At 43.3% G+C, this 20,014-nt stretch overlaps 1 protein-coding gene across 1 annotated transcript in view; it reads left to right on the top strand.

The window, feature by feature from the left end:
- Window positions 1–20,014, top strand: part of SLC15A2 (solute carrier family 15 member 2) — a 90,710-nt gene that overhangs the window by 49,784 nt on the left and 20,912 nt on the right. Inside the window, exons 15-17 of the mRNA XM_048486559.1 lie at window positions 2,136–2,261; window positions 6,712–6,876; window positions 15,752–15,798. Of these exons, the coding sequence (XP_048342516.1) occupies window positions 2,136–2,261; window positions 6,712–6,876; window positions 15,752–15,798 (338 nt within the window). The remainder of the gene's footprint in view (window positions 1–2,135; window positions 2,262–6,711; window positions 6,877–15,751; window positions 15,799–20,014) is intronic.

Here is a 20,014-nt window from a genome sequence, read left to right as displayed (position 1 = left end):
ATGACATTCCTTTAAATATTTAAACATGGCTATCATGTCACCCCTTATTCTTCTCTTCTCCAGACTAAACATACCTATCTCCCTAAGCTGCTCCTCATAGGGCATGGAATCCAGACCTTTTACCATTGTGGTTGTCCTCCTCTGGACTCATTCCAGTTTGTCAATATTCTTCTTGAATTGCAGTGCCCAGAACTGAACACAGTATCCCAGGTGAGGTCTGACCAATGCAGGATAGAATGGTACTATTACGGCTCTCACTCTAGACACTATACTCCTATAGATGCAGCCCAGCATTGCATTGGTTTTCTTGGCTGCTACATCACATTGCTTGGCTGCCACATCACAATCTTGGAATCACATTGCTGATGCATATTCAGTTTGTGGTCTAGTAAGACTCCCCAGATCCCTTTCACATTTAGTGTTGTCAAGCCAGGTGTCAGCCATCCTATATCTGTGCATTTCATTTTTTCGGCCTAAGTGTAGAATGTTACATTTATCTCTGTTGGAATTCATTTTGTTAATTTTGGTCCAGTTCTCTAATCTGTCCAGGTCATTTTGAATTCTGACCCTGCCCTCTGGGGTATTAGCTGTCTCTCCTAATTGGTGTCATCTGCAGATTTTATTAGAATGCCCTCTATTCCATCATCCAAGTCATTTATAAAAGTCCTGGGCACAGGACAGAACCTTACAGCACTCCAATAGTCACCACTCTCCAGGATGAAGATGAGCCATTGATGAGCACCCTTTGAGTTTGGTCAGTCAACCTGAGTCATGCTTTTATTGCGGGAATCCTGATGTAGATGAGAAGAATGTCTTACTTTAAACAGAAAATTACATAAAATATTAGCTTCTTGAATTCCCAATGTTTATTCCAGTCCCTACCCTACTTAGATCTATTCCATATGGATGTTTTGCTCCAATCTGGGTCTCAGTTATCTCTAAATTGATCAGAAGTGGCCTAGTTGGTTAAAATCTGAAAGCTGCAGGGAACTTCACTGGGATCAGTTACCTTTCAATGGTTAATAAACAACATGTGTTTGGCTCAGGTTTTGGTTAGTTATGTTGGAATCCATAGAATCACTGTAGTTGTGATGTTGGCTTAATTTCTCAGAATAACGACGCTGTTTTAGCTAAGAAAATTGTGTGCCAAAACCAACTCCAAGACAGCAAAGGTTACATTCTGGTTCTGAATTTTGTAGTCATAATCTTGGAACACATACCAGTCTGAACACATATATGAATCAACACCAAGGGACAGTTGTTGCTGCATTATTTAATTTGTATTTATTTTATTATCTTTGTGGTGCTTCCGTGGTTACATATGAGGGGGTCCCAAACTCAACTATTGCTGTATGAAACAAGAAGACTTTGTGGGACAGTTGGTTCTCGCAGTTCCATGCCATGCCAGCACTGTAAGGCTTTATTAGCCCAGCTTTGGAAAATTCACTCTGCCATCTGCCCTATTCCATATTGCCTTCCCATAGCAAAAATTACCATTGCATAGCAAGACCCAATCACAGAGAACTAATAATTACAGAATAAATAACTGAATGGATCCTGCTTGCTTCCGCCTTTCTGCTGCAACTGGTTTTGTTTCTCCCAAAATGCTGTTCATCAGTTTTTAGGGACTCTTGAAAAAATTTGCTAGGGGAGGGGATATAGGTTTCTGAAATGGAAAAAGGAATTGGTAAAATGCATTCTCCCCAACTTGTATAAATGGAAGTTGCACTTTCACTAATGCAGGAACCCACTGACATGATTATTTTATTTGATGGAGGCAAGTTTTGTACATCCATAAAAAACACCAGTTTTGTACAATGAGCTACTTCAGTACCATCCACAATGTCTAAGTAGGAGCTATTATATGCTGTAGTCATGTATGGTATCTGTAAAAGGGAGGATGAGGGATTGGTGCCCTCTTTTATCACTGTACTATCTACAGCAGGGGTGGAGCAAGGCGGAACTGGGGCACATGACTGCCCCGCGCCCCTACTGCAGTGCCACCTGCCCCCACCCCATCTCAGAACGCCCCTGGAACGCCCCCGCGCTGGTGCGCACTCGGGGCATTGCACCACCACCCCATCCCGTGGGCGCTATGCCACTGATCTACAGTAAAATGTTTTTTTCTTTATTAGGAAAATGCTACACCTGATCCAGTTCCACAAGAAAGTTATGTTCAAGTTGTGAATTTGGCAGACAGCAATATTGAAGTGGCCATTCTACATCATGACCTATTTCAGTCATCAATTGAGCCTTTTCAGGTGTGTTTATTGCTTGTTTCCTTGCTGAATCAGGGCAGTGATCCCATGGGATCCATTTTAGTCAATGGACCTTGGGTAAATTTCTAAGAAAACCACAACAGGAAGCAAAGTGCATGTGATATTTGTTATTTTATATTGCCTCCTAGTATACAAATCCTTTCTCGCTGGCAGTCATTGTGCTGTGACTTCTGTATGACAAAAGAAGTATCAGTTCTTTAATATATGTGTTCAGAATAAATTCAACCTTCCTCTCCTTTCAGCTTCTCTTGCCATATGGAACAGTGACACACATTTACAAGGCCCTATGCCTTTGACAGCAAAAGACCCCTGGTGCATTTCAACAGAAAAGGCACAGATGGCTGGTTACATTTACTTATAATTAGGAAAAAAGGTTGATTCTTCCGGGATGAATATGTGCCAAAAAAGGGTCTCTATGCGATCTATGATTCCTGCTGATTTTACTCGAGCAGCATTTCAGTGTTGTTTAGATTTGAAGATAACGTGTTTCAGCTGGGGAAGGAATTAAAAAGAAAGAGAACAATATCAAGGAGGTGATGATAATATTAAAACCTAGTTTGAAAATATGAATATATTCCATTTTCATACATTCTGTTACAAGGAAATGCAAGCATGTAAAGAGGTCTTTGCTGAAGTCATTAAACTGTCATTCTTCTTGGGTTGCCCTGTCCCTGAAGAGAAAAACAGCCACTCAGATGGGCCCATAAGACGATTAGTCCAGCATCCAGCATCGAGTCACCTTTGAGGAGGATGGAATGTTGGCAGGAAGACAGGAAAAGGGAGAGAGCAATGACAGCTCAGGTGTAGCTCAGGAAAAAGAGCAGTTAGTGTGGCAGAATGGTTTAGCTCTATTGCTGGGGGAGAAGAGAGTGCTCGATGGTTAGACCTGTCTCTGGTGATGATCAGACCCTGTACAATTTGGTCTGACTCTTGGGAAAGAGGAGACTGGTGTGGATGGGATATTGTGTGTAAGAGAGGAGCCAACCTAGTGGTTAGTCAGCAAAAACCTGTTTGTGCCTGAAAACTTTAAAGAAACTTCTAACTACTTTGAAACTATAACTAGATTAAATTTATGTGCCTCAGTCAGGTTTCTCCTTTAGTCTATCTGGAGACCTGTGCTGCTAATTTGTTCCTTTAAACCAACCAGTAAATAAATAAATCTTCTTAATTGTTTATAGACTAATCCGGCCTCAGTGGTCTCAATAATCTCCTTGTGCACTACAAAACTTACCTCACAGCAACGAATGCAAAGCCTGTACACTTGCTATCTTTAGAGCACCTGGTAACTGAGGGAGAGGTTTATAGTTTTAAACAAACTTAGATCCCAAAAATTATAGGAGACTGTGTGCGGTCACATAATTGGTTAAAAGGCCTGTCACCTTCTCTTTTGAGCGTCTATCAATGCAACTGTGCATGATATGTGGACTTTTAGTGTATAGTACAAGGGATTTAGGGACTGGGCTGTTAAAACCAGGAAGTTTTAAGTTCAAATTTCATCTCAGCCATAAATTCAGGACTGCCATCAGCACACTAAGGTGGGGCAACTGCCAGGCCCCAGACTTTTGGACCCACGGTTACTGACTCCTACCCATGCACCAATCCCTGTCTAGCTGTACACCCAGCTGCCCAGCATCATTGAAGAAGGGCCTGTGGGCGGTGCATAGCAATGGAACTTCTGGTGGCAATGGCAGCAGCACTCACAGCTGCATACACTGGTCAGTAATATTGGATAAAAGATTGTTGTTGGTCTAGGGGCATAGGTGTCAAATTCGTGGCCCTCCAGATATTCATGAACTGCAATTCCCATTAGCTCTTGCCAGTATAGCCAATGCTCATATTAGGAGGGACTGATGGGAATTGTAGTTCATGAACATCTGGAGGGCTGGCAGTTGATACCCCTGGTCTAGGGGGTTAGGAGGGTTTGCAAGCAGGAGAAGGATGCATGGTCAGATGGGAGGAATCCGGGGCATGTCTACTTAAAATGGCACCTGGGGTTACACCAGTTGCCATACCCCCTCTACACAGCTGCACTCCACCCCCAGCGGGAATGGGGCGCAGCTGAAGACCAGCAAACCCAGCTCATCCCACCACATGAAGACTGCAAACAAGACCAGCCAGCATCTCCACGTGGAGGTCGACTGTGGAGCTGGCACACCCCAATCGTCACATGGAGATGGCAGCAGCCCATTTGAATCTGACTGGGGAAGTGAAAAGGGTACAACTTTGTCCTGTCCCAGCTATTTCAGTACAGCATGCTTCATCCCCTTACAAGCAGAGGAACGAAGGCTCAGGAGTCACCACCAGGGAGCAGCATATACCCCAGCACAATTCACTGGTATGCTGAAGCATAGTAAAAGGAAGTTCACAAAGTTGTGGAGGTGAAAGCCCTTGGAGCTCTCTTGTCTGAATCACCTTGACTAGCATCGTTTCCCACACCCAGCTAAAATTAAGTGGCGGGGGGTGGGGGTGGGTTACCGACCTATCTTACACTGTATGGCTTAATGAAATAATATGTATGTGGATATTCTACTGTTATAAATGCTAAGCATTGTTATAAGACGCCTTGTTAATTTCCTTCATTCAGTACATTTAGTAAAAGTTAACCCTAGCTTATGTACTGTGGCTCAGTTAAAAAGGACCAGGCAATAGATGATGTTAAAGATTTCTGCCAGAGACCCTGGAGAGCCACTGCCAGTCTGAGTAGAGACCAATGGTCTGATTCAGCATAAGGCAACTTTGTGCATGGGTGAGATTCAGCTGGTACAATGGTGGTGGAGAGTAAATTATTTGGGGCAGTGTGGCTCAGTTGTACAGCATCAACCCCCAGCATCAACCCCCAGCATTTCCAGGTTGTGGGTAATGTGAAATACCTCAGCCTGAGATCCTAGACAGCTGCTGCCAGTCTGAGTAGACAATTCTCACTTCAATAGACCAATAGTATGATAAAGCAACTTTGTATGTATGTCCAAATGTGTATGGAATTCTTTTATTGAGCTTTTACAAGCCTAAGGTTGTCAGTTCTGCCTGGCAACAAAAAAGGGGGGGGACTTACTGGATGGTCAGAGAGACTCAGTGGTAATGTACTGGTGTCATTACCTGTGTTCCACTGGAAGTGACATCAGTACACCCTTGGGAATGCTCTGGCATTTAGTCAGAATTTCAGTGTCTCTCAGACTGGGCTCACAGGAAGTGTGCTCACAGCAGAGGCGTAGCTGGGCCAAACTACGCCCGGTGCGCAGTGATTTTTTTCCACCCCCCCCCCATGGCCCCAAGGTCTCCTGGGAACTGTAGTTCCTCAGGCAGTTTTTAGCCTGAACTGTAAATAGGCCGCTTTTTTCAGCCTGAAAAAAGTACTAGAAAAAGAAAAGGAGCGAAGGTAAATGTGGGAAGGAGGTGGGGGGCACGGGGGGCGCAAGGAAAAGGGGGAGGGGCCAAGGGCGGATTTTCCTTCTCCCAGGCGTGCGCCCAGGGCACAACGCACCCCCTTCCCCTTGCCACTCCGCCACTGTCTCACAGGAAGTGATATCAGCATGCCAGAATGCTACTGATGCCCCCACTCAGGTTTTGGCACCATTTTTGTCCTGGCCAGCCAGCTGAGTAGTGACAGGGAATGCCTGCTGGGGGTGGGGTATCCTCTGCCTCCAGTGGGTGGGTGTATGGCAATTCTACATGAGTATTTTGAATCTTGGGGGGAAAGGGGAGATACTTTTCTTACATGGGTTGTTTTATTGAAGTTTTATTGGATTAATTAAGTCTTGGTAATTTTGAACGTGGAATTTGGTGGTTTCTTGTCCTGGGTCCTGATTTATCAGAAAAAAGATAGGATTATAAATATTTATAAATAAATAAATAATGCTGGTTCAGTAGAGAACATCAAAATGTACTGTTTTACAACCACCTAATGCTGAAACCTATAGTTTCTGCAAAGGAAAGCATATATGTATACTATGCATGTGACTATGAATAAGAAGAAACCTGGGGAGGGGAATTAAACAAGAAGGAGCGCTACTTAAAATGCGCTCAAAAATCTGTTTGTAAAAGCTTGTGAGATATACTGACTCCTAAGAAGCTTTTTGATTCCTAAGGAAGACAATAATTGCCTGCTCTCCCCTTTAATATTTAAGCTCTAGAACTGCCCTCCTCAGATGGAGTTTTTGCACTTTCCCATTTTTGAAGGTTTTAGTGAACTGATTTTAGTGAGCTGGTGGTAGCAGAGTAACTAAGAAGATGAGTTGTGATCTGGGAGGTTACCAGTCCAAGGTATAGAATGAATGACTATCTTGGTGTGTCTGAAGTGTTTTGAATGCTGAAAACTCTATACTTGTGGAAAGTCCTATTAACTATTTGAGGTCCCCCCCCCCCATTATCTTATATTGTTATATGTAACTTCTTGTTGATTCCTCTCCTCCCTTTTTTCTTTCTTTTTCATCAGGACCCTGATGTCTACTCAAAATTAATTTTGACTGGTGCCCAACAAAGCCTTTCTTTTAGGATACAGTATCGAGGATCTTCTTTCTCATTTAACCACACTATCCAGGAAAAGTCGCTGTACAGCTTAATTGTCTACAAGGCAGAGGGAAACCTAACGAGCTATTTGGTAAGTGTGGAAATCATTGGGACAAAATCATGTCTGAAAAAAATCCAATATCCCTCACATATCCTCCGCATTGCCAAGTGAATTCCAAGAAAACATTATGGTACCAACTTCTGATTTCATCAGATATCTGACAACATGAAAATACTGAATCTCATAACCTGGTTTTTTTAACTGTAATTTTTTAGGTTTTAAATCTTAAACCAAATTTTGAAAACCAAGATGTGTTGATTGTCACTGGAATCCAAGATGATAGCTTGATTTTTGTATGCAGACAACAGACACCCCAAACCATTTCTAATCTAGAATGAAATGTTGGCACACTATCAGTGAAATGGATGCAACCAGTCATGGGTAATAAATTCATTAACTGATCTTCTTAACCAAGAAGGTCTTTTGATTCTTTCTATTGACTTTACGAACTGTGCTAAATCTGCTGTTTTTTCTTTTAGGCTTGTCCTTTTATGACATTCTAGATGCTGTATTTGATTTAAATTGCAATCATAAGGGGGAGCAAAAGGGCTGAGGAATTAGCATGACTCCATCACCAGTGTAAATGCCACTCCAAATGGCGAGTGGCATCTATGCCAACAATGGGGAGCTGCTGTTTCTCTTTTCTGGCTCCCTGCACCTCCCCAAACCTTTTTGGAGGCATTAGGACTGCACTGTACCCAGCTCCCAAGATCGCACTGTCCAGCTACTAACACTGAGACCCTTGCAAAGTGACTTGGTCTAAACCTATTTTGATTAATGGGCATGGACCACAGTAACCTTATGCAGGTTTGCGTAGCAAGTGCTGCATTAGGTGGTCAGAATATAATCTACATAGTGATTGGGTTGGAAAGACAGTGGAAGAACTTGCTGTGAAAAGTCTTCAGTTTCCAAAGAGGCTTTAAATTGATCACAGAACAAACTGTCCAAATAAAAACTGACTCTGTTAGTGTAATTCTACAGCAATTAAAAATTAAAGTTGAAGCATCCATAACATAAGCCATGATAATTAATAGGCTTGCAGTGTGACATATCCCTCAAATAGTAAATCACTTTTCAATTGTACACAAGTTGTCACCTAATCCATTAACCATATTTCTTTGACTACAACTGTTCTCCATTTTGGTGGCAGATCTAGAAATTAAGCAACTTTTAAAGTTGTCATCTATCTGAATGGATGCTTTTTGCCATTAAGCTGACAAAGCATGCCAGCTGATTGTGTGTGTAATATTCCTCCAAGTCGCAGCTAAACTATGGTGATTCCCAACAAGGGGTCTTTAAGGCAAATGATAAACCGAGATGGGTTTGCTATTGGCCAGCTGATTAATTTTATTTTTATTTATAAGCAGTAAAATTAGAGCTAATCCCCCCCCCACACACACACACACACACATTTTCATACTGATTCTTGTACAGTGTAGTATACTGCATGATTATAGACTGAGCTTATCTATTAGAGATTCTTGGGAATCAGGCCTTGGCAAAGTATATGACCGTCAGGTCCTTAAGTTCCAAACCACATATTCTCTGATTTGATACTCTTTAATGGCATACTGTACTTCTTCCTAACACATTTTTGCCTGCTTTGCTCAGGAGTTACACTTAAAGGTTGAAGCCACATTACCATGCATGTCCAAAGACATTAGAAAGGCTTTAAGAATTCAAGGTCAAGATGGTTTCTTCTTTAATGAAGACTCTTCGCTTTTGACCAGCATGACTCTTGATTTCATTTGCAAGGCTTCCATAGCTCTGGAGACTTCTCTTTCTTTTTGTTCCTTTCCCCATATTCTTATGAACCTCGTATCAGTCTTTTAAGCATGTGGACATCACGAGGCTGTGCTACAACTCAGGGATTTTAAGCTTGTTTTAACTTCATTCCATTTGTTTTATTTTTCTCCCTCGTATTTTGTTTTTCTTTTTTTCACTTCTCCTTGTTGTAGGAACTAGAGAGTAGACTTAGTGGGTCAGCATTTCTGGCAGTGTTCCTAGTTTTGTCTGCTTTGCTCCATTTTATTTTATTTTATTTTTAGTTCTAATATATTTATTTTGGTTTCAGATTTCTTGTTCCCCCACTGTAGCGGGAAGAAGAAAAGATTGTGTTGTTTTCACTTTGAGTTTCTTGCTAGGGACTCAATTTTTATTTCATTTTTAACTTTTTAGTTAAGCAGTTTTATCTTTTCTGCTGTTATCAGCCCATGTTTCTTTGGTTTATTGATTGTGATCAACACCTGGTGGCTGTGCTTGAAGCAACACTAGGTCCTTCTTGCTCTTCCCCTTCTCTTGATCATCTAATTAAACATAGGAGGGAGGGCTGATTGCAGAATACTGTCAATGACCACTGCTCCTTTTCTCTGTTTTATCTTGTGTTTGTTTCTATCTGTGAGAGTCAGAATGGTCTAGTCTAGCTGGTCTTTCAATCTATTTGAAGAGCAAAATGCTTAGCTTCACGAATATAACTGATTGCTTTTCTCCTTTTTTTTCTTTTTCTTCTATTTATCATGTATATGCTTTGGCTTTTGGAACAATTATTAGGATTCACAGTGCTTTTTTTGTGGATTGGCACTTTAAGTTTTTGGCTTGGGGATTAGGCCATCTTAGCTCTACTCACTAAACAAAGCAGAATTGTAGATGTTTGTGAGACCTTCTTTCTCTGACCCCCCTCCCTCCAATTCAAATCAGTATGCATGTGTTGAAGATGAGGATCCTCTCCCATTCCCAGCAGAAACTAGCCACACTCATTTATTGTTCATGGAGGAATTTGATAAGCTAAAAAATGATGTTAGATTTCAGGAACTCTCAATATCTATTTCTAATGCATGTTCAGGACAAACTGATACTTTTGCCTTGCTGATACTTTTCCTTACTCAGCAAACTTTTATAGCCTAGTCACTTAACCGGGCTATAAAAGTTTGAGTAAATTTTCAAAAAAAATGTTTAGAATTCCAAGGATCTGCTTCTAATAATAAAGGTGGTGAGAGACATCTAGTCGTCATGATGACCATTCCAATAAAAGTGGGTGTTCAATTATATCGTCCTCTCGGAAGAGAAGCCTCAAGTTGGATTCCCACTCAGTTACTCTGAATGTTTATCCCTATCTGGGTAAAATTATAACCTGGACCCCTAAATGGAGAACTCTTCATTTACTAGACAACTAACTAGACAACATCTTCAGTTTCTTCTGAATCTATGCTATGTGAGCCTCAAATGGATTAAGGGATGCCCTTTGTTTTAGTAGGATTTTGCTGTCTTTCCATTCATCCCTTGTTTTAGTAGGATTTTGCTCTCTTTCCATTTACTCCTTCTGGCAGAAGGGGAAAGACTTAGAACTCCTAGCATAGTTGTAACAAGGTTCTCCCCAGACTTCATTATTAGTTCTCTGATTCTGTCTCTGTGGCGTTCCCCCTGCCCCGCCTGCAGCCCGGGCTGGCAAACCGTCCCTCCGTCCCTAACCGAGGTGATGGGCCCCTCGTCAGTGGCCCCGGTCTTTGGGGTCTTCACTGCCAGCTGCCGAAACCACAGGGTGGCTGCCAAGGGAGGAGGAAGAAGGGTCCTCCTCCCGCTCTCCTGCGCCCCGCCTACACCCGGTTGGGGCCGGCTGCCCTGCGAGTGCAGAGCCCACTCTCCCCTGGAGCAGCCTCCCTTCCCTCCTTCACTCCCTTTCGCGCCTCTCTCCCTCCTCCGCTCTCACTCTCCCTTCTCTCCCTGACTTCTCTGTTCCTGCGCCTCCTTTCCACCTCTCCCTCTCCTCTCTTCTTTCTTCGTAGCTCTGTCCCACGTCTGTCTCCCCTTCTCCCAGCCTCCCGCAACTCCCTCCCTCGACCCGTTGCGATCAGCCGCGCCCTTCCCACTCCTCCTCTCTTAAATAGGTTCCCCCTCTGATTGGGGCGGTTCCCGGCCTCGTCTTCGGCCCGTCCGCCGGCTGCCGTCCGCCTCTCCAGCCGCAGCTGTGCTGCGGTCTCGCCGGTCGTTGCCGGCTCAACCAGCCACAGCTGCGGCATCCTGGGGCTGCCTCCCGTCCGGCTGGCCTCCTTGCCGGCGCTCTCCTCGGCGGGCCGGCCGCTGCCGGGTCCCGCCGCCGGCCTCCCGCTGGCCCCGCCTCCCGGCCGGGCGAGTCCGGGGCAAGCCGTCGCGGCAGTCGCGGCGACCCCCGGACAGTCTCATTCCTCAAAATTAGCAACCTTAAATAATAAACCAATTGTTGAAGTTAGAAGGGCTAGGAGAAAACCTGTTGATCATTCAGTTTCAACTGGGGAAGGTGTGATTGAACAGAGAACTTAGGGACATACTACAGTATCCCTGGATAGTGTGCACAGAACCAGTCCTGGTGCCCTTGAACCTGGAGGTTTGTGTGGGCTCAGGTGTAGTGATATTATATGCAACTGAAGCTACCCTTTCTTCTTCTTTTAATTCTCTCACTTCTTCTAGGCAGGATAAAATGATTAAAAGGTTCTACTATTTGCAGGACAATTTGGAGAAATTAAGGCAGAAACCCAGCAGAACCAACTCAGCTATTCCTTCTGAAGTTTTTTCCACCCCACCTCCATCAATGGAACATTTCCAACCCATGGAAACTGAGGGATGTCGACACAGAATTCTATTCCTTCAAACCTGAGATCATAATTCATAAGGGGAATGGCTGTGTTATAGTGGATCCTAGCATAGTTGCAGAGATCCCCCGGCAAGAACATTCTATTGGTCTCCTTGAATACTGCAGAGTGAGGGGCTCAGATACAAATTCCCGGAAATGAGTTATTCCTCTGTGAACACACTATTATTTTGCTTCAGAACACCTGGAGCCTTGAAAGCTGCTTTCTTACGGGACATTTATTTATTTATTTATTTATTTATTTATTTATTTAGAATTAATTTTATATACCGCCCCTCCCCTGAAGGGCTCTGGGCGGTGAACAACAGAATAATAACAGCAATAACATTAAAACCCCAATTAAAACAGCGGATTAAATAAAATTACAGCGGCATCCGACAAAAACTTCATAAAACATAATACACCCACCCTGGAAAACAAACCCAAAAAGCTGAGGGCCCCATAAGAATTAAGGGCCTAGAGCAGGGGTGGGCAATTATTTTTTCCATGGGGCCGCATAAGAAACAGAAAATATTGTGGAGGGCCAGGCGAAAAGGCAGGGGGCGAAGCGCTTTTGAAAGCCCTGCAGAAGCCGGCAGCCAAGGCAACCGGCTTCTGCAGGGCTTTCAAAGACACCTTGCTCCCCAGCAAGGTAAAGCACTGGAAAGCTCCTGGCACAGAAGCCGGCAGCCAAGGCAACCGGCTTCTGCAGGGCTTTCAAAGGCTCCTCGCTCCCCAGCACGGCAGGGGGGCCAGTCAGGGTCATCCGGCGGGCCAGATGTGGCCCGCGGGCCATATAATGCCCAGGTCTGGCCTAGAGCGTAGAAAAGGAGGGGAGGAGGGGGAGGGCGCACATCAGCGGTCGGCCTCTCCAAACGCCCGGCAGAACAATTCGGTCTTACAGGCCCTGCGGAACTCTCCAAGGTCCCGCAGGGCCCGGATAGCTGGTGGTAAAGTGTTCCACCAGGCAGGGGCCAGGACTGTAAAGGCCCTGGCCCGGGTAGAGGCCAACCGCATCATCAAGGGGCTAGGGACAAACAGCAGGTTGGCCTCTGCCGAACGCAGAGGCTGCAGAGGGACATATGGGGTGAGACGGTCCCGAAGGTACGAAGGTCCCAGACCACATAAGGCCTTAATGGTGAGTACCCACACCTTATGAATGATTCGGAACTCAACCGGGAGCCAATGCAAGAGACGTAACACAGGTTGAATGTGTTCTCTAAAGGCACCACCTGTGAGCACACGCGCCGCTGCATGTTGTACCAGTTTCAACTTCCGAATCAGACGTAAGGGAAGGCCCGCGTAGAGCGAGTTATAATAGTCACAATATTGTATGAAAGCACAAAAAAGGGAGGAGGGGGAGTGTCCTACAGCTGGCTGTTTGGTTTTTAATGGGTTGCCTCTAGGAGATGTTCATGTTTTTTTAACTCCCTCCATTGGCTCTTGCAGTATACCTGGAAGGTCCAGATTTGTCCCTTATTATTGTACCATCCTTCCTCCTTTCTCAGGCAAAGATAGGCTGGGAACTTGTTGGAGCAGTCTGGGGAATTTTTAAAGTTCTTTAAGTCAATTTCCCCCAAAACTAATTTTAGTCATTGCTGGAGACATTAATGCACATATTAATGCACAGGAAGAGGACTGGTTGGAACTGGGAATGGAAAGCTTTGGTCCTTTGAAGAGAGGTTATCCCTTCTTTTACAATAGAATCTTCAAGGATCATAAAATCAACCAGATGGGGTTGTGGCATGCTGTGTGGCAGGAACTGCATTGAGAGCATTCTCTAGAGGCAAAGGCCTGGGCATTAGATTTTAGATTTTGGCTTAAGTTAACATCCTAGAAATAGGTGGACTTTTTACTGACAATGGATGCCTTTAGAATGCCTTGATCTAAATTGATAACCTCTCACCTGAACTATTTGAGGACCTCTCCTAAGGATATTGATTTCCTTAGAACTTTGACTCCTCTCAGAATCTGATCTTGAGATGCCTCTGTGCCTTAGACGAGTTCAGTATGAGAATCTAGGCCTGTAGAGTTAGTTCTCTTCTCTGTTTGTGATTGGCATATTCAAACTCCAGTCCATCCAAAACCCATCTTGATTATTTGATACTTCTCAGATAGTGACAAGCTTTTATGTTGGTTCACCTCAATTCAATCCCAATGGCAGAACTTTCTGGCTACTTTGGAAGGATCTTATTTGCGGATATATTTTGCAGCTGCATGACAGGGAGCCTTGACACCTTGCCCCATGGTCTACTGGACTGTACAAAATTCCACAGGTATAGAACCAAATATGTCTCCCCTATTCTAAATGATTTGGTGAGCCTTCTAGTCCATTATAAGCTACAAACCCTCTTGTCTGGATGCAAATACTACTCTGGCAATTGCCATGTTTTTTTCCTACATAATAAAATCTAAGAGATAGATTTGGGCAAAAAGATGCCGTAGTGGCTACTGTTGCATTCATCCTCATCCTCCTCTTTATTGTTATTTCCTTGTTAGAACTGTTAGTGCTCAAGTCTGTAGTCATAACAGCATAAATAAAGAATGAACTTAATATCTCTACTTCAGTGCTTCCAGGTCCTACAATTCTGCATAAACTACAATTGACTAGCATGATGTGAAGGAGGCTTTATTTCTGTTTCTTCCCTTGAGAGCCAGCATGGTGTAATGGTTAAGAATGGCGGACTCTAATCTGGTGAAATGGGTTTGTTTCCCCACTCCTCCACAGTCATAGTTCTCTCAGACATCTCTCAGCCTCACCTTCCTCACAAGGTGTCTGCTGGGGTTAGAGGGAAAGATAATTGTAAACCACTTGGAGATTCCTTATGGTAGAGAAAAGTGGGGTACTAAAAAAAAACTACTCTTTTTTCCCACTCTTCTCTTGCTCTTTAACAGATACCACACAATACAATCCAGCAACTTATTTTCAGCCTCTTTCAAGTATTTTTTTATTTGTGAGATTTAAGCTCTTCAAATATTTGATGGCATTATATAGCCACTTATCAAAAATTTATCAATGCAGGTCAGTACTGATAGCTGGCAAGACATACTAATAGGATGCTAATCAAATCTGAATTCATTACCAAAGGGAACACTGCTGTTGTCTGTTTGCAAACAAGTTTTTTCATTATTAATCATGTTTATCTACTATCTGTTTTACAGTTTATTTTTTGTTTACCAGTTATCACAACCACAGCACTCAACAGCCTTTATAGGAGTAGAACTAAGGGAGTAGTTTAGTGCCAAGAAGAAATCATGATCCTAAAAGGCATTATAAGTAGGGAAAGAAAGCATGTAAATATATGGCATATTTTGGGAACAGCAACTGTATTGACATGTGTATTTCCACCACTAAACATTGCAAAGGAGTATAATGGGAATAATTTTTTCCTTCACACCCTCAATATATCCTCATTCCCTAAAGGGAAAGCCCTAGCCTGAACTACCCTCTATCTGAGCCCATAAATGCCCAGCAACCAGAAAGGCTGGAAGGATAGCTGTTCAGTTTCCATGCCAGGCTGAGGTGTGCATGCATGTGAGGGAAAACTTTCCTCCACACCTTGGCCCTGAACTAGTCATGGGGGATTAACTGTTTTTGGCTTGGAGTTCAAATTCCTTTACCTATGTTAGAAAAAGACTGAAGGGAGATGAGAAAATTCATTCCCTCCACTTCAATTACTGAAGCTTTTGTGTGTGGAAGGATGATGAGAATGGACATTCCATTCCTTACCACCATAATTACCCTTTAATTTGTGAAGGGTTTTCCCCCCCTCACATTTGAACAGTTGGTCGAGGGTTGGTCGGACCCCTTCCAAATGCCCAAATCTCTGTTCATCTTCTCCCTTCACTTCTTTACTTTCCCCCAAAATTCTTCTAGGGCATACACCAAATACTGCTTTCTAATGCCCCGATTTTGTACATCTTGAGGGCAGCACCTTCTCCTTTCTGCTTATTCTTCTTCCATTGACTGACTAGCTAAGCACCTGCTGTTATCACAAAGTGGGTCTGGGTCTGAGGAGACAACAAATGTCTGAGGCAATGGAGTCCAGTTGCAGCCAAGATAACTGAAAGCTTTAAGGAGATGAAAAAGCTATTCCACCTGTGACTGAGCCCTGGGGTGATCTGGATATGATAAGAGGCACAATGCAAGCACATTATTGATAGAAAGCATATTGTAGATATCTCCCTGTATTCAGTGAGCTCATGTTCAGATTTCATGTCTTTATGTGTACACTATTTGATTGTAAGAAAGCTTCATGTTAGCAGAAATTATGTATTGATTTTGTGGGTCTTTCTTTCTAGATTAAAGACATGGGTGGAAAACCATCAGAAGGAATGGCAGCAATAAGGTGGGGACTGGTTTTGTGTGATTTGTTGCTTTGATGTTATAATTTGATTGTACAGAAAAGCAGTAACCCTCTCCCCACAGCTCAGCTAGAGTTTGACTTCATTGATATTCTCATGTGAAGGCTGCTTTATGTGGCGACTGTGTTTATTGCAACGACACCCAGCAGCAGCCAGCAAAGCAATAGAAAGCACAGGAGAGGGAAAAGTTGCCGATATTGTTGAGTTACTAAAGTGGAAAGTCACATCCATACCTATACAAGCAGAAGACAAAAAGAGTGGAGGAGTCAGTGGATGGTCAGGTTCATCGTGGCTGATTGGCCAGGAGGACATGGGTAGATGTCAGCAGTGCATGCTGGGTGCTCTAAATCCTAGCCAGTCAGCTGCAGTTTTTGCTGCAGTAGGCGGTCTCTTGGTTACTACAGTGGTGGCCTATTCCTATCCTACTTCTTGCACTACTTCATCAGCCGACCCTTACCTTGATTTCTCATAGCTAAAAGATAAAGGTCAGTATATGTATATTCCTAAAGATGTGATGAATGTATTCTTGGGAGCTAAAAAGAACTCTATGAGGTTTATCTCCATATGTGCAGTGTGTGCTTGATAGATGTTTCACAGGGGGAAAACCAGGCTGGTGTAGCCATAACAAATATTATCACATAAAGTGTGATATGACTTTCAATGAAATATACACAGATAAGTTACTATGGTTAAATTTCATGTGAACAATAATACAGTCTGTCATGGAAGCTCACTGGATGATATTGGGCCAGTCATTTTTGCCTAACATATTTCACAAGGTTGTTGTAGTGGTAAAACAGATGAGGGAAAATGATGATGTAGGCTACTTTGAGTCCCTGCTGAAAGAAAAAATGTTTGTTCCAGAATAGTGTAAAATTTCAGTGGAGAAAAGGATTATCCCAATCCAGTCTTCCTTACCTGGAATATAAGTTTGTTATATTAATGAAAATTATTCCTTATCTGTCTTGCTAATTGCTCAGTTCAGGGGAGGACAAAGTGACTCCTGGAGGTGGTGTGGGCCCATGCTAGTGGATTTGCGTTTCCCAGGGCACTTACCTTGGCAGACGGGCAAATAGGCTGGTAGGTGACTCCAGCACCACTGTCATTCTCATTGGTGCAGTGGGGGCAAGGCAAAGGTATTCCCAAAGGTGGAGCCAATGTTAATTCGCTTCCACCCCAGTTTGCAGCCAGTAGCTCCACAGCTCCAGGCTTGAACTTATGTCACTCTTTTGGGTGACGTAAGTCCATTAAACCCTATGAAGGGCTTTCAGGTGGTAGGGAGTTGCATTTTTTCCTCCCTCCCCACACCACCAGAAAGTCCTCTGGAGCCAGCTAGGTGGCATCACAGCACCAATATCCCTGACTGCCCAGGACTCTAAATTGAGCTGCCCCTCATATAAGTATAGAATTAATATTACTGTGTCTCAGTGAGGAACATAACTTCCTTTATATTCATGAAGGAAAAGGCAGTCCTATCAAAACAACAACTTCAATAATTTATTCCATAATTTATTTCATCATCATTTCATCTGAATCAAGGTATGTACACAGTTTGTATATTACAAATAATGTTTCTACTGAATTTATGAAGAGTATGTGATTAAACTTAAAAGCCCATGTTTAAGTCAGTGATTAATCTGTTGATTTATAAAAAATTAATTCATTGTTTTCCACATTCTAATTATTGTTGTTCTAAAAGTACACACAGCAGGGACTCCCCACCAGGAGTCCAGAGACTCCACTGCAATGGAAAACATTCCCTGAGACCAAGAAATAGATAGTCTGTTCAATTCTGCAGTCATTAAGCCTTACTATTTCTTTTTCTTTTCATTGTGCAAGGGAGAATAGGGCACCATTTCTCTGAGTTTTGGGTTCCTTCAATCCTAGGGCCTTGTTCCTGCCCAAACTGGGGGTATGAGGTTCAGAGTTCTGTCTGTCAAGAGGCAGGGGAGCTGTCCAGCTGGAAAAGGAACGGGATCCAGATCAGGGGAGCTGTCCAGTCAGCAAGTGAAAGGCATACAGTTGGCCCCAAAGCTCCCTCCCTTCCTGGAGCTTTTGCTCAAAAGAGGGACTAAAAGCGAGGAGGCTCATTTCTGTAAAATACGTGCTGCACATGCCAACATGGGTGTTCACTTGGATTTAGGAGCATCAGCCTTTCTGGAGCCCAAAGGGTTGATCCATCAGAGTCCTGCTGGTGAAGTTAAGTATGCTTCAATAGGCCTGCTTTGGGCTCCTAGCTTTCAACAGGATCAATTATTGCACTATCTCTGACAAGGTTCTTGCAAGCAAGTATTGATTCTTCCTAACCCCAATAGGTACTGGGGGTTTGCAGAGGATCCTTTGCTGGGATGCAAGGATCTTTATAACTCTATCTCTTCTGCAAGATAGGCCATATGTCAGATACTGGAAAGTCACAGGGCATGAGATTTACAACCCAATCCAGGAGGGGGCTGTAGAGTGGTGGCTGGGAATGGCACCACCATACTGCCTCCAAAGAGGCAATAGCATCATGGGCACCAGGGGAGAAGTGGGAAACCATTTCCTGACCAGGAAAGCCCATTGTTCAGAGTGACTTATGCCACACTTTTTGTGCTGTAAGTCTGCACTGCTGGAAGGGGGCATTCCAGGCCTGAAAGAACACTGGGGGCTAACTAGCCAGGTCTCCCTCTGGGAATGTCCTAGAACATCCCCCCACAATGACAGTGCAAACAGCTGCAGCGGAAGTCTACCACCGCAAGGGCCAGCTTTCAAGTTCAGCTGTCATGCATCCACATGGTGGCCCAATGCTGAGGTAAGTGGCCCAATGTCAGCATCCCTGCCACTTTGCACAGCACAGTGGGTACAGGGGTGAAATTAATACTTGGCTGCCTTTAGGAGTTCAGGATTCCAGACTGGAACGATGAAAGAAATTACATTATATCTAGGCTACTGGAATATATGCAAAAAACAGATTTCTTGATTCTTGGGTCCTTGGATCCATCTCCATCCCACTTCCCACAATCCTTTAATTGGTAAAATCAGACTGAGTGTAGAACCTTGTGTAAGCAAGCACAATACTAGCTGTTTCCCAGAAAGTGTGATCCAATTATAGATTTATCTAAAACTGTTACTTTGTTATCCCAAAATGAAGACATTGATTACATAATGGAATATACTTAATTATTCCAAACATATACTGTTCCAGCAAGATAGACAGATACAATTCCTAAATTGGTCGCAAAGGACCAAAAGGAAATATTATTCAGGATTAAAGATAATAATTTGGATGTAGGGAGAGTTACAAGTTCTATTTTCCTGTTTTAGGAAGAAGATTTCATGCAGAAATCTTTCAGATCATCAGATATCAAGCCCGTACAATTTATGATCCATCAGCTAAAAAATGCACACCAAGCCTACCTAGTAGACCCTTGGGGCTTGATAATCCCTCTGGTTTTGCTGGTTGCCCAAGAATGCAAAAATTGAGGTAGATATCAAGCACATGGTAGATCACAGTGTTTGGCTGGTAAACCCTTTACAGGCCTTATGCTTCTGACACTCAAATCATACAGGCTTAGGAAAGCATGTTCTATCGTCTCAGTATGTACAATTGTCATTTTGCCTGAAAATGGCAACATTTGTATTTGCAGCTTTAGTATACACATAGTCTAAATCCGTATTGCAGGTAGCATTACAACTGCAAAAAACTGCATTGCCCCTTGTAAAATGCCAACTGAGCATGCTGAAATGATCATGTGTACGTGTGATAGGAGCACCAGCAATGTAATGCCAAAAAAGGGTTGTAATCTACATTCCCTTTGCTAGGCCACATGCAGACCTGACATATAAGAACTGCTGTTGTGAACCAGGCTAACAGTTCATCTAGCATGGCATCCTTTCTACAGACAGTATTCAGAAGGATGCCTCTGTGAGGAATCACAAGCAGAATACAGAGGGTCTTCTTGTATTGTTGAAAGGTTAAGAGTCACCTCTTCCCATACAATTTTGTCAGCTGTTTATTGAGAAAGGCCCTTCCCTATATTTCCTCTTCTTCAGAAGCAAGATGAGTCAGATTGCCACAGAGACAGGTTTTAAAAATGTTCTATGCCTTCTTTATGGAACTATTCCCTGCATCCTTTAAAAAAAAATTCTAAACACCAGATTAAAATACATCACCCCCTGCCCCGCCCCCCCCCCGGCATTTGATAATAATATTTTTTTAGC

Source organism: Sphaerodactylus townsendi, linkage group LG02 (assembly GCF_021028975.2).
Source record: "Sphaerodactylus townsendi isolate TG3544 linkage group LG02, MPM_Stown_v2.3, whole genome shotgun sequence".
NCBI classification, from domain to species: Eukaryota; Metazoa; Chordata; class Lepidosauria; order Squamata; family Sphaerodactylidae; genus Sphaerodactylus; species Sphaerodactylus townsendi.
The sequence above is the reverse complement of the archived record's forward strand: the minus strand, read 5'-3'. Positions and strand labels throughout refer to the sequence as shown.